Here is a 14,703-nt window from a genome sequence, read left to right on the forward strand (position 1 = left end):
TGGGCGCTATTACCGTGGCATAATTTGCACTGCAAATATGGAGAAAGGGGAGATTTTTACCTCCAGCATTCTGCCCAAATTTGGGATTGGACAGAGCAGTGATGTGTCGGTAATAGCATTAGCGCCCAATTTTTACGGCTCCGGTCAACTCCTGATGACCCCCTAACTCCCTTTCTATTTCTATTGAGGTGGTCGCCGCAGGCAGAAATGAGCACCAGGACCCGAGCACAAAGCTCCAATCCAGCAGGTAAGTGAGAGGGAGGGATGGGTAGGGGAAGGTTGCAGGATTTCTTGGAGGGCTGGCCGAAGGGTGGAGGCTTGTGGAAGCAACAGGGAGACCCTCCCTGGTGTTACCCCATATTCAAGATGGAGGCACCCGGGGAAGGGCCTCAGGTGGCTGGAAAACGTGGGCATTACACTGTGTTCCCATCTCGGGCTTGTGCCAGTCTGCTGGTGGGAGCCTCTATCGCTGTGACGGCCCGCTCAAGGGGCTTCAGGGGGAGTGCACTCCTAAAGTACAAGCAAAAACAAACTGACGCTTACACATGCACACACATTCATAATTTTTACTATGGAAAACTGACAAGGAATATGAAAATGTGACTACTCCTCGCGATGCCGTGAGTTCAGGTTGGCGTTAAGATGTCTGAGACCACCGGTGGCTCTGGAGAGTGTGTCTGGGTAACAGGCAGAGATGAAATAAAATGGCCCCTGGTTTTGGTGGACTCTTAGCAGTGGCGTTTGCTTTGAAGCTGGTTGCACAGGCTGCCCCTGCCTCCACCTGGGTCTCCTCGCCCCTCCTGTAAAGAAAGGCTCTGGCTTAATAGTGTGACAGCAGGTGGACTCTTCCTCCAAACACCCCACCCCCTTCATGCAGAGGTGAGAAGGAAAGAATGAGGTACGACCCGGCCGACCACACTCCATCTGCATAGGCATGGCCCTTGTGTGGTGGTGACGAGGAGAAAAGACTCCGAAACTCAGGCATTCCAAGGCAAATGGTCTTGCCTGTGCCCTGGGTATAAAAAGAAAGAAAGACTGTGGATTGTTCCCAGAGGTGCCCCCCGCCCACCCGTGGTTATACACACATCTGCAGTGGTGAGAAGTAAAGGCTTGTTCTTCGATGGGTTTGTGAACAGGCTATCGCAGGCCCCACATGTGGGCCAGGGTCATGCGATGGAGGACAGTAGGACAGAGGTGTACCAAGACTTGAGGTGTTTTGCCACATCCGCACAAACTAGAAAGAATTCCAAAACATACTGGATTTGAAGGTTAGTGTGCGCTAAGCAATGTTTTTCAGCTAAACAAAAAAGGAAACGTTATATCATTCAAAAAGAGGTGCTGCACAGCTTCCTGGCTTCCACAGCACTGTCGGTCTCATCTCTCACCATCAGGGGGCAGAGCAAGACAGCCCTTCTCCAAAATGGCCCCAGAACAAAAAGCTGCAATATCCCCTTTAACCGCAGATATCATTTTTGACCACTAGAGGGCACATCAAGACACAGCTTTTCCAAAATGTCCACCGCAGAAAGAGCTGCAATGTCCTCTTCAGCCGCAGTTATCACTCCTCACCACGAGAGGGCAGACCATGCCCTGTTTTCTTTTGCACTTGGAATTATTTTATGAGCGGGGACGCACCGACCACGTAAAAGGGAAAGGCGAGCTGGAGACCACAGGGCAGGACAGTCATTGAAGGAGAAACTCAGGTAGTCAAACAGCATCGCTCCCCCATCTCCAGTCGCAGTGCACGATGGTCCAATTGCCTTAAACGATCGTAGCATAAATGGTGACCCGATCCCCAGGGGGCGGTCGCTGTGCGTCCGGCTTGGTGGGGAAATGGTCCAGCTGGACATAGAGCAGGTCATCAGAGTTCTGAAAGAATACAGAAAGATCATTGGTTACACAAGCAACGAATAAAACTCTCAGGCCGGAGGGATAGTTCAGGGGCAACGTGCTAGTCTTGGAAAGAAGGCAACGCAGAGCAACATGGGTTCAAATCCTGGTCCACGTTGAGAGAGTGGCCTCTGGTATTGAGTGTTTCATCTGAGGCGGGTGGGGCAATAATGGCCGCCTTAGGCTCTTACAGTAGCTCTTTATTGCAGCCCGCCCTCGTTTACATCTGGGTCAGATTTGATGTTTTTAATTCCAGGTTGCCCCCCACTGCCCGGGCAACAGTCTAGAATTGCCTTAGTGTGGCAATGGCATGGCTCAGGACTAACCTTCTTGGGAGCGCTGCGTGTCTCTGGTGGTGGTTGGCTCCTTTGTCTTGGAAGGTGTTCTTTGAGGGCAGGTAACATGACCTCAGAGGACGAAGCGCCTGGAAAGAGACATTAAGAGGCAAGGCGGTGAACTCTAACACTGTGGCACTAGAAGAGACAAGGAACAGGACTGGCAATACCCAGTGTGCCTCCTGTGCACCGTTCGCATGTGGGGATGAGTGCGGGTGTGCATGCACAGCCTAGTTCCAAGTTGACGTATGTTCTGACGACTGAATCGAGAGGTTATCTGGTGGCTAAGTTGGCTTGTCATCTACTGGATTCATGGAGGGGTGACCTGGTGGCTAAGTTGGCTTGTCATCTAGTGGATTCATGGAGGGGTGACCTGGTGGCTAAGTTGGCTTGTCATCTAGTGGATTCATGGAGGGGTGACCTGGTGGCTAAATTGGCTTGACATCTAGTGGATTCATGGAGAGGTGACCAGGTGGCTAAGTTGGCTTGTCATCTAGTGTCATCTAGTGGATTCATGGAGGGGTCACCTGGTGGCTAAATTGGCTTGTCATCTAGTGGATTCATGGAGAGGTGATCTGGCGGCCAAGCTGGCTTGTCATCTAGTGGATTCATGGAGAGGTGATCTGGTGGCTCAGTTGGCTTGTCATCTAGTGGATTCATGGAGAGGTGACCTGGTGGCTAAGTTGGCTTGTCATCTAGTGGATTCATGGAGAGGTGATCTGGCGGCCAAGCTGGCTTGTCATCTAGTGGATTCATGGAGAGGTGATCTGGTGGCTCAGTTGGCTTTTCATCTAGTGGATTCATGGAGAGGTGACCTGCTGGCTAAGTTGGCTTGTCATCTAGTGTCATCTAGTGGATTCATGGAGGGGTGACCTGGTGGCTAAGTTGGCTTGTCATCTAGTGGATTCATGGAGGGGTGACCTGGTGGCTAAGTTGGCTTGACATCTAGTGGATTCATGGAGAGGTGACCTGGTGGCTAAGTTGGCTTGTCATCTAGTGGATTCATGGAGGGGTGACCTGGTGGCTAAGCTGGCTTGTCATCTAGTGGATTCATGGAGAGGTGATCTGGTGGCTCAGTTGGCTTTTCATCTAGTGGATTCATGGAGAGGTGACCTGCTGGCTAAGTTGGCTTGTCATCTAGTGTCATCTAGTGGATTCATGGAGGGGTGACCTGGTGGCTAAGTTGGTTTGTCATCTAGTGGATTCATGGAGGGGTGACCCGGTGGCTAATTTGGCTTGTCATCTAGTGGATTCATGGAGGGGTGACCTGGTGGCTCAGTTGGCTTGTCATCTAGTGGATTCATGGAGGGGTGACCTGGTGGCTCAGTTGGCTTGTCATCTAGTGGATTCATGGAGGGGTGATCTGGTGGCTAAGTTGGCTTGTCATCTAGTGGATTCATGGAGAGGTGACCTGGTGGCTAGTTTGGCTTGTCATCTAGTGGATTCATGGAGAGGTGATCTGGCGGTCAAGCTGGCTTGTCATCTAGTGGATTCATGGAGAGGTGATCTGGTGGCTCAGTTGGCTTTTCATCTAGTGGATTCATGGAGAGGTGACCTGCTGGCTAAGTTGGCTTGTCATCTAGTGTCATCTAGTGGATTCATGGAGGGGTGACCTGGTGGCTAAGTTGGCTTGTCATCTAGTGGATTCATGGAGGGGTGACCTGGTGGCTAAGTTGGCTTGACATCTAGTGGATTCATGGAGAGGTGACCTGGTGGCTAAGTTGGCTTGTCATCTAGTGGATTCATGGAGGGGTGACCTGGTGGCTAAGTTGGCTTGTCATCTAGTGGATTCATGGAGAGGTGATCTGGTGGCTCAGTTGGCTTTTCATCTAGTGGATTCATGGAGAGGTGACCTGCTGGCTAAGTTGGCTTGTCATCTAATGTCATCTAGTGGATTCATGGAGGGGTGACCTGGTGGCTAAGTTGGCTTGTCATCTAGTGGATTCATGGAGGGGTGACCTGGTGGCTCAGTTGGCTTGTCATCTAGTGGATTCATGGAGGGGTGACCTGGTGGCTAAGTTGGCTTGTCATCTAGTGGATTCATGGAGGGGTGACCTGGTGGCTAAGTTGGCTTGTCATCTAGTGGATTCATGGAGGGGTGACCTGGCGGCCAAGTTGGCTTGTCATCTAGTGGATTCATGGAGAGGTGACCTGGCGGCCAAGTTGGCTTGTCATCTAGTGGATTCATGGAGAGGTGACCTGGCGGCCAAGTTGGCTTGTCATCTAGTGGATTCACGGAGAGGTGACCTGGCGGCCAAGTTGGCTTGTCATCTAGTGGATTCACGGAGAGGTGACCTGGCGGCCAAGCTGGCTTGTCATCTAGTGGATTCACGGAGAGGTGACCTGGCGGCCAAGCTGGCTTGTCATCTAGTGGATTCACAGAGAGGGGACCTGGCGGCCAAGCTGGCTTGTCATCTAGTGGATTCACGGAGAGGGGACCTGGCGGCCAAGCTGGCTTGTCATCTAGTGGATTCCTGGCGGCTAATGGCTAAGCTGGCTTGTCATCTCGTGGATTCACGGAGAGGTGACCTGGAGGCTAAGCTGGATTGTCATCTAGTGGATTCACGGAGAGGTGACCTGGTGGCCAAGCTGGCTTGTCATCTAGTGGATTCACGGAGAGGTGACCTGGAGGCCAAGCTGGCTTGTCATCTAGTGGATTCACAGAGAGGTGACCTGTTGGCCAAGCTGGCTTGTCTTCTAGTGGATTCACAGAGAGGTGACCTGGTGGCTAAGCTGGCTTGTCATCTAGTGGATTCACGGAGAGGGGACCTGGTGGCTAAGTTGGCTTGTCATCTAGTGGATTCACGGAGAGGGGACCTGGTGGCTAAGTTGGCTTGTCATCTAGTGGATTCACGGAGAGGGGATCTGGTGGCTGAACTGGCTTGTCATCTAGTGGATTCACGGAGAGGTGACCTGGTGGCTAAGCTGGCTTGTCATCTAGTGGATTCACGGAGAGGTGACCTGGAGGCTAAGCTGGCTTGTCATCTAGTGGATTCACGGAGAGGTGGCCTGGAGGCTAAGTTGGCTTGTCATCTAGTGCATCTAGTGGATTCATGGAGAGGCGACCTGGTGGCTAAGTTGGCTTGTCATCTAGTGGATTCACGGAGAGGTGATCTAGTGATTAAGTTGAAATGTGTTCTCTTCGCTGAGTAGGGATGCAATCTAGTGGCTACGCTGGCAAGTGTTCTGGTGAGTAAGTTGGGACGTCGTCTAGTGTACAACTTGGAATGTTGTTTAACTGGATACGTTGACATTTGGTGTCTAGTGGCTAAATTGGGATGTGGTCTTGTGGCTAGGTTGGAATGTGATCTAACTAGATAAGTTGTTATATGGTCTCTAGTGGCTAAGTTCAGATGTGGTCTAGTGGCTAATTGGCTTATACTCTACTGGATGCATTGAGATGTGGTCCAATGGCTAAGTTCGAAGGTGGTCCAACTGGATAGGTTGATATATGCATTTTAGTGGCTACGTTGGGATGTGGTCTAGTGGCTTAGTTGGGAAGTGGTCTAGTGGCTAAATTGGAATGTGGTCTGACTGGATACATTGATATATGGTCTAGAGGCTAAAATGAAATGTGTTTCTGGATAATTCAATTGCCATATAGTGGATTCATTGAGATGTGATCGAGGGGCGATGCTGAGATGTGGTCTCATGGCTAATTTACCATGTGAAATCATGGCTACAGTGAGATGTCTCATGGCTAGGTTAATATGTGAAATCATGGCTAAATTGAGATGTGGTCTCGTGGCTAAGTTCAGATGTGCAACCATGGCTAAGTAGAGATGTTGTCTCGTGGCTAGGTTAGCACGTGAAATCATGGCTAAATTGAGATGTGGTCTCGTGGCTAGGTTAACACGTGAAATCATGGCTAAGTTGAGATGTGGTCTCGTGGCTAAGTTCAGATGTGAAACCATGGCTAAGTAGAGATGTTGTCTCGTGGCTAGGTTAACACGTGAAATCATGGCTAAGTTGAGATGTGGTCTCGTGGCTAGGTTAACACGTGAAATCATGGCTAAGTTGAGATGTGGTCTCGTGGCTAGGTTAACACGTGAAATCATGGCTAAGTTGAGATGTGGTCTTGTGGCTAGGTTAACACGTGAAATCATGGCTAAGTTGAGATGTGGTCTCGTGGCTAGGTTAACACGTGAAACCATGGCTAAGTAGAGATGTTGTCTCGTGGCTAATTTACCATGTGAAATCATGGCTACAGTGAGATGTCTCATGGCTAAGTTCAGATGTGAAACCATGGCTAAGTAGAGATGTTGTCTCGTGGCTAGGTTAACACGTGAAATCATGGCTAAGTTGAGATGTGGTCTCGTGGCTAGGTTAACACGTGAAATCATGGCTAAGTTGAGATGTGGTCTCGTGGCTAGGTTAACACGTGAAATCATGGCTAAGTTGAGATGTGGTCTTGTGGCTAGGTTAACACGTGAAATCATGGCTAAGTTGAGATGTGGTCTCGTGGCTAGGTTAACACGTGAAACCATGGCTAAGTAGAGATGTGGTCTCATGGCTAATTTACCATGTGAAATCATGGCTACAGTGAGATGTCTCATGGCTAAGTTAATATGTGAAATCATGGCTAAATTGAGATGTGGTCTCGTGGCTAAGTTCAGATGTGAAACCATGGCTAAGTAGAGATGTTGTCTCGTGGCTAGGTTAACATGTGAAATCATGGCTAAGTTGAGATGTGGTCTCGTGGCTAGGTTAACACGTGAAATCATGGCTAAGTTGAGATGTGGTCTCGTGGCTAGGTTAACACGTGAAATCATGGCTAAATTGAGATGTGGTCTCGTGGCTAAGTTCAGATGTGAAACCATGGCTAAGTAGAGATGTTGCCTCGTGGCTAGGTTAACACGTGAAATCATGGCTAAATTGAGATGTGGTCTCGTGGCTAGGTTAACACGTGCAATCATGGCTAAGTTGAGATGTGGTCTCGTGGCTAGGTTAACACGTGAAATCATGGCTAAGTTGAGATGTGGTCTCGTGGCTAGGGTAACACGTGAAATCATGGCTAAGTTGAGATGTGGTCTCGTGGCTAGGATAACACGTGAAATCATGGCTAAGTTGAGATGTGGTCTCGTGGCTAGGTTAACACGTGAAACCATGGCTAAGTAGAGATGTGGTCTCATGGCTAATTTACCATGTGAAATCATGGCTACAGTGAGATGTCTCATGGCTAAGTTAATATGTGAAATCATGGCTAAATTGAGATGTGGTCTCGTGGCTAAGTTCAGATGTGAAACCATGGCTAAGTAGAGATGTTGTCTCGTGGCTAGGTTAACATGTGAAATCATGGCTAAGTTGAGATGTGGTCTCGTGGCTAGGTTAACACGTGAAATCATGGCTAAGTTGAGATGTGGTCTCGTGGCTAGGTTAACACGTGAAATCATGGCTAAGTTGAGATGTGGTCTCGTGGCTAAGTTCAGATGTGAAACCATGGCTAAGTAGAGATGTTGCCTCGTGGCTAGGTTAACACGTGAAATCATGGCTAAGTTGAGATGTGGTCTCGTGGCTAGGGTAACACGTGAAATCATGGCTAAGTTGAGATGTGGTCTCGTGGCTAGGATAACACGTGAAATCATGGCTAAGTTGAGATGTGGTCTCGTGGCTAGGTTAACACGTGAAATCATGGCTAAGTTGAGATGTGGTCTAGTGCTTCACTTGAGATATGGATTGGAGCCTCTAACGCCAATTGTGGAAGCAATGAGCCTATACCCGGTGCTCGGTACATCTTTTAAAGCAGATTCAGAAATGTGTCCAATCAATTCCAGCCTGTACGCGTATTAAATCACTACAGAAGGTGTAATCTGTGCACACATCCCTCTCTATCTCTCTCTCTATCTCTCTCTCTAGGTCTCTCTCTCTCTCTCTCTCTCTCTGAATCTGCCTCTCGCTCTTTCTCCCGCCTCTCTTTTTCTGTCTCCCTCTCTCTATCTTTCTAACTTTCTCGCATTCCTTATACCCCTCTCCCTCTCTCCCCTCTATTCCCTTGCTATCCCCACAGAGGGAGGTCCTCACCCTTTCACCCTTTGTAGCCAGATCTCTTCCGAGCACATACCTTTCTCCACTTTCGGTCACTGTTGTTGACTCACCTGGAGCAGAACGGGACCCTCTGTCCTCTTGAGGGTAGTGGGGGATGGGGGTTCGGGGTAAAGCTCAACATCCTTGCCCGGGCTTGTGCCAATTCTCACCTGCCGTATTCTCCAGCCCTTCCTCTGAGGTTTTCTCCTTCTCTCTGAAAGGAAAGATTTCCAAGAGGTGGTCAGAATAAGGCAGGGGAGAAGCTCCACCTGTGCCGTGGAGGAGAACGCCCTCCTCTGATCAGAGAGGTAGTGCTGTTCTAGTTTGGAAAGGTTGAGGAGAGATACACGGGTAGTATAGTTCAGTGGCAACGCGCTCGTCTTGGAAGCACGACGACACAGAGCAACACAGTTTAGAATTCTGGGTCCACGCTTAGAAACCTCTTCGGTATTAAGCATGTTATAAAGAACCAATTATAATTCGAAAACATTAGGATCTGCAGTGGAAGGAAGTTAACCCAGAAATTCTGGCTTTTTAGAGTGAACAAAGCATAACATGTATTCAACTAATCGGCTTGTAAATTTACAATTTAGGGGGGAGGGAGTTGGGGCCCACTTTGCATCGTGGAGAATGAACTATTCCCTGCCTCCTGGGATCAGCGCGCCGAGAAAGACACTGCGTGAGCCTGCGCCCTGAAAGAAAAATGCGCTGCTGTATTCATGGAATCTACAGAGCAAAGTAACCATATTCGCAAGTGGTGCCCGGAACATCCCTGACACGCTCACACGCAAAGCATAAACATCCAGAACAGCTACCTTTGCGCGCTCCCCCGGGTGTGAATACACACACCCTTCAAACAGTGCGTGGGGTCCCCCTTAAGCAGGCCTGTGACTGGGCTACCCTGCTCGGGGTCCCCCGTAACTGTATTCAACACCCAACAACATGCGTATAAAAATGTGTGACTTGGCAATAACTTGTGACATCTGTTTGGTAAGTTATATAGCGTCACTATCAACAGAAATAAAAATGTTGTGCCCTTGGTATGTGAGACTCAGTTTATCACAGGCTGTGAAGGGCTGAGTTGACACGACCTGGTATCAAACCCATGGTGCACAGCGCTCTATTTTCCCCAAAGCAATACCGTTATGGTTGAGTTACCCTCGGGGCTAATATATAATAGTAATATAGGGGTGTGTCTTGTAGACGTAGGGCCCGATTCATGAAATTATCTGCGTGGAAAATATGGTACTTTTACAATTCATGGAATCGAATGCGCTGTACTTTTCCTGGACTTATGTGGAGTTTGCTCTGGCTCAGGATGTCTTTGTGAGCCGTCGAGGGCCTTGCGCGAGTCTCCAAGCAGAGCGTGGGTGTGTCTTGCGCAGCGGGCTGCGAAGGGGGAAGACCACCGAAAATGGGGAAGTGCTTGTGAAAAAGGGGGCATTCCGAGGGACAGCCTGCAGGAAGTCCCTCGCGTGTCCACTATTGTGCGGCAAGAGATGTATTCATGGATTCGATTGCGCAACCTCTCGGCCAGGAAATGGCCACGCAAGTCCTCCAGATAATCCGTCACACGAAGGCAGGCGTAAATACACTTGCACGTAGGATTTGCAGCGCAGAGGTGGGGTTGCATGTCGGATTTCGGGGTGCGTGTACTCAACCGGAGTTCCAAGGTAACTTAGGGATGCACGTAAGCAATGTAGCGGTGTGCAGGAATGGTTTATGGTGGTTCGTATGCAAATTTTCGGAGTTTAGACCGAGTTAGGATTTTTCATACACAGATTGTCGGGGTGCCAGGAACAGTTACGGACAGGGGTGTTGCTAGATCTGGAAATGATCCAGGGCTATGCTAATTTTGGGACTGTCGGGACTGGGGGCTAGCTAGCATTTTTGGTTGTAAGCCTTGAGCTTCTATCCGGGGCTACAACCAAAAGACCCAGTGTTATAGCCCCCTAAACCACCCATAGCAATGCCTCTGGTTACGGGGGACCCTGTGCAGGGTCCCAGAGATGCAAGTATGCTTGCAGGGGACCCCACAAACTGACTGTGCTCCCACGCGCAAAGGTAGCTGATCTGGCAGTTTATGCTTTGCGTGTGGGTGTGTTGGGGCCTCCTGGCCACGACTTGCGAATATGGTTACTTTCCACAAGCAATTCCATGAATACGCGGGGCGTGCATTTTCTATTCTGCGTGCAGGCTCACGCAGTGTCCTTCTTGGTGCACAGGCCTTGCAAGATGTCTGTGCACATTTCCGTCAATTGGGCCCTAAGGCTTTGGCTAAGTAGTGAGTGAGATGCAGACAACTTCCTTAATATTTAGAAGGCTATTCTTGGCGGCAGCGGTAGTAGCATTGATGAAGCGATTGAGTTCGGGTTTGATGTCATGGAGGGCACTGAGGGTGCTGGTCTTGCGTGTTGGAGTGAGACGTTCTGGAGGGAATGAGGCAGGGGAGAACAGAGCGGGGTTGGTCTTGGCGACCAGGAGAAAGATTCTTCTGTCTTGGAGGAGTTAAGCACTCGGCAGTGTAGGAGGGCCTTTTTGTTTGTTGCTCGTGGAAGTCCTGGGTGGGAGAAGGAGAGGAGGAGAAGATCTTGGTGTTGTTGACCAAGAGGTGGCAGTGGAAGCCAAGAGATGAAATGAGTTACCCAGAGAGGAGGCATAAAGGGTGAAGTTGAGTGGGCAGAGGACCGATCCGTGAGGGGTGCCCTCAGGGAAGGGGCTGGCACAGGAGGTTTTAGGTTTCCATGAGATGGAGAAAGAGGAGCGAGAGAGTTGGTGAATATTACAGGGTATAGAGAGATAGGACTGGTTTTAGTGAGGGTTATTTTAGGTGTTTGAGAACAACATCTTATGTAACTTTGATTTACAGGAAATACATTGGCTATGCAGATTTGTCCCCCCAACTTCAGCCCCAGTCGCTGTTCCTCACCTGTCGCTCGACGTCCACCCCAAGCAACAGGCAAACAAGATGGCCGCTAGGATAAGGACGAGCATAGAGCCAGCTGCCACCAACGCTCGGAAGAGCGGCTTCCACGTGGTCTCCTGCTCAGCATCTGCACAAATAAAACCAGGGAACTTTAGGGAGCGTGTGAAAGGAAGCAGAGCGCCCCTTGATCAGAGTGGCTGATGGTTTGGAGGGAGGCTTCCCGATGGGTAATTGTCCTGTTTTTCAAGTGACCCACGTCTCTTGATCTTTCCTTCCTCCACAATGAGCAGAGACAGACCGAGCCTGCGGGTTTCTCTGCATGGCTGGAGTGTAGTGAGTCGCACCTGAACTAGGTCTGAATATAGCCCTGGACCAAGCACCCTTGCCATGCACTGGCCATTCAGAAGACAATGCTCATGAGTTCTCAATGAGCCTCCTTTCTCCAGGTGACATATTCTCTGCCCCTTGCTCGAGCCACAGGCTTGCATTTGCCCCTGAGACTGGAAGGCACCGAGGCCTGAGGGTTGCTTGAGAAGCTTGAGAAGCTTGCTGCTGCCCCAGTCCCTTCATCCTAACTCCCCCTTGGCCTCTGTCTCACAAGGCAACCAAGTGGCACCCTCTATGAAAGGCTACAGATAGGCCAAGCCCTTTCCTGTCACCCATTGGCAAGATCTTTTCCACAGAGACAAAGGCCAACGTTGAGTGAAGGGGAGTGGCCTTTACAGGGACCCTTTAGTAGAAATCCCATTGGAGACAGAAAATAGTGATATTAACCTGTAAAGTGCCGAGGATGAGTTGCATAGGGCCTCATTACACGCTAGGCGGTAAGGCTTAACGGTCACCGGTAATGGTACCGGTGACCGTTAACTCTTACCGCCTTACTACAAGGTCCCTTAGCGGGTTGGTACTTTAACGCCTGCTTTTAGCAGGCGTTAAAAACCAACCCGCTAAGGGACCTTGGTGCTAATTACGGCACCGCAAATTTGCGGTACCGTAATTAGCACCTTCCCCATTCCCATTATGCCCTATGGGGCAAAAATCGGACTGGGGAAGGGCAATGGTGGAAGGGGGAATTACCGCCCCGCCAACCTTGGAATAGGGCGGTAATTCCCCTTTCCACCAAGGCGGTGCCGGTATTTTACCGGCATGGACCAAGGTGCTATTAGGACCTTGGTCCACCACCTACCGTGTAATGAGGCCCATAGACATCATACTGCCTAACCTCTGGATTTTTCCCGGAGACTGAGGAATTTTAGCCATTTCTCCGGGTCTGCGGGAAAGATCCTGGAATCTCAGGAATTTTGGTGGGGGACAGCTTTCACTGATTGCTTTTTTTTGTTTTTTTTGTTATGCTTGCAGGACTGAGCCGCTGTGGACTGCCTGCCTCAGTGTGCTTTTGCCTCTGCAGCAATGACTGTAACGCTTCCAGCACATTGGCAAAAAGAATGCAGGTGAACCAAATTAACGTGCTTCTTTTTTTGCCGACTTTCAATGCGAGCGCGCGTTTCTTTTGCTTTCGTTCTTTTTGCCCAGGTTAGGGTGGACTCAGCGCCAATGAACCACAGCCATCAGGTTTGCAGGCTGGACAGCTCACCACTGCATTACATTACCTGATGAAAAACAACTAAGGTGAAATGTCCAATTTCGGTATTGCAAAATTCAGGGACAACCTTTGTATTGTTTCTCAGAGTTTACATGTTCCCATTTTAACGTGTTGATTTTATGGAAGGTGAATGTCTTTTGTCCTATGCAATTTGGGTGGTTGTGAAAAGACAATTTAATGAAATGTGCATATTTCAACTTAAACTGCACATTTCTGACATCACATCACATTACAAAAGAGTTTACCTTTTTGACATGTGGGCGGGGCCATGTGAAAATGGGCAGAGTTTTGTGTGACTGTGGGCGGGGCATACATCTCAGGAATTTTGATTTTCAAATGTAGGCAGGCATGACAGACATGCATAATAGTCCATCAGTTGGTGTGTGGCATGGCTTACCGTTCTCAGCCTCCATGTCTGCAGCGGGGCTGTAGTCAACGTCGGCGGGTTCGATGCAGTACTCTGCGTGCCAGGCGGGGTTCCCTCTGGAGGTGCACATCCACTTCCCCCAATCGACGTCTCGGCTCAGGTCCGGAGCGACCCGAGCACCCAACTTCCCTCGTAGGGCCTCCTTCCGCGGGGCTTCGCCATTCACGGTCCAAACAATGGCCGAGAGCTCGTCGAATGCGTCGGCCATCTTGCAGACTTTGCAGAAGAGTAACTGCTCCTCAGTCAGGGTGATGGCGATGTTGTTAAAGCAGCCTGTAGAGGAAGGAAGGACGAGGCAGAACACAGAAGAGGGAAAGAAGAGGAGGAGGGGGGCGAAAGGGTGAGAAGTGGGAAGGAGGGGAACGTGAGGAAGCAGAACATAGGGATGTGTGAGAAGAAGAAGAAGGAAGGAAGGAAGAGAGGGAGCAATGGAGGGAAGGAAGGCAGGAAGGAAGAGAAATGGTACAGGAGTAAGGAGAGGAAAAAAGAGGATGAAGAGAAGAAAGGAGGGAAGGAGGAAGGGAGAAAAGGGCGGAAGGAGGGATGCAAGGAGGAAGTGAGGGAGGAACAAACGAAGGAATGATAGGAGGAAGGGAGGAAGGAAGCAAGGAAGGGAAAGAGGAGTAAGCAAAGAAAAGAGGACGAAAGGAAGAAAGGACGGAAGGGAGGGAAGAAAGGAGGGATGAAAATGGAAGGAGGGAAGGAGGGAGAAAGGGAGGGAATGAGGCAGGGAGGAAGAGAGGGAGGGAGGAAGGAAAGGAAGAAGGAATGACGGAAGGAATGAGGATGGGGAGGGGAGGAAGAAAGGAAAGAAGGAAGGGAGGAAGGAAAGAAGGGGGAACGAGGAGGAAGGAAGGCAAAAAGGGAAGGAAGATGCAGGAAGGGGAGGAGGTGAAAGAGAGAAGCAAACGAACAATGAAGACGTGATGCTTTGCTTGCAGAGTTAAGAGATGAATGTGGTGTCTTTGGAAGGGACTCTATTGCCCTTGATGCCAAAAACATAAACATGTGACTGAGAGGCGAGAGGGAAAAGGAGTGTCTGGGGAGCATTCAGTCCTAAAGTGCAAGCATGAGAAGAGGAGGAGAGTGTCCGAGAGGTCTCAAGCCCTGAGGAGAGAGTGCAAGACGTGAAGGGGAGTGTGCATGAAGTCTCCAGCCCCGAGGAGAGAGTGCAAGACGTGAAGGTGAGTGGTCATGAAGACTCCAGCCCCGAGGAGAGAGTGCAAGACGTGAAGGAGAGTGTGCATGAAGTCTCCAGCCCCGAGGAGAGAGTGCAAGACGTGAAGGCGAGTGTGCATGAAGTCTCCAGCCCCGAGGACAGAGTGCAAGACGTGAAGGGGAGTGTGCATGAAGTCTCCAGCCCCGAGGAGAGAGTGCAAGACGTGAAGTAGAGTGTGCATGAAGTCTCCAGCCCCGAGGAGAGAGTGCAAGACGTGAAGGTGGGTGTGCATGAAGTCTCCAGCCCCGAGGAGAGAGTGCAAGACGTGAAGGGGAGTGT

General features: G+C 50.1%; 1 protein-coding gene across 1 annotated transcript in view; it reads right to left on the minus strand.

Moving 5' to 3' along the window:
* Positions 1-546: 546 nt before the first annotated feature.
* Positions 547-14,703, minus strand: part of LOC138521969 (uncharacterized) — a 174,930-nt gene continuing 160,773 nt past the window's right edge. The window contains exons 3-7 of the mRNA XM_069635162.1: positions 13,176-13,478; positions 11,179-11,302; positions 8,420-8,463; positions 2,217-2,314; positions 547-1,869 (exon numbers count right to left, since the gene is read on the minus strand). Of these exons, the coding sequence (XP_069491263.1) occupies positions 1,762-1,869; positions 2,217-2,314; positions 8,420-8,463; positions 11,179-11,302; positions 13,176-13,478 (677 nt within the window). The 3' untranslated portion in view covers positions 547-1,761. The remainder of the gene's footprint in view (positions 1,870-2,216; positions 2,315-8,419; positions 8,464-11,178; positions 11,303-13,175; positions 13,479-14,703) is intronic.

Source organism: Ambystoma mexicanum, chromosome 13, assembly GCF_040938575.1.
Source record: "Ambystoma mexicanum isolate Mex_15411 chromosome 13, UKY_AmexF1_1, whole genome shotgun sequence".
Classification (NCBI taxonomy): Eukaryota; Metazoa; Chordata; class Amphibia; order Caudata; family Ambystomatidae; genus Ambystoma; species Ambystoma mexicanum.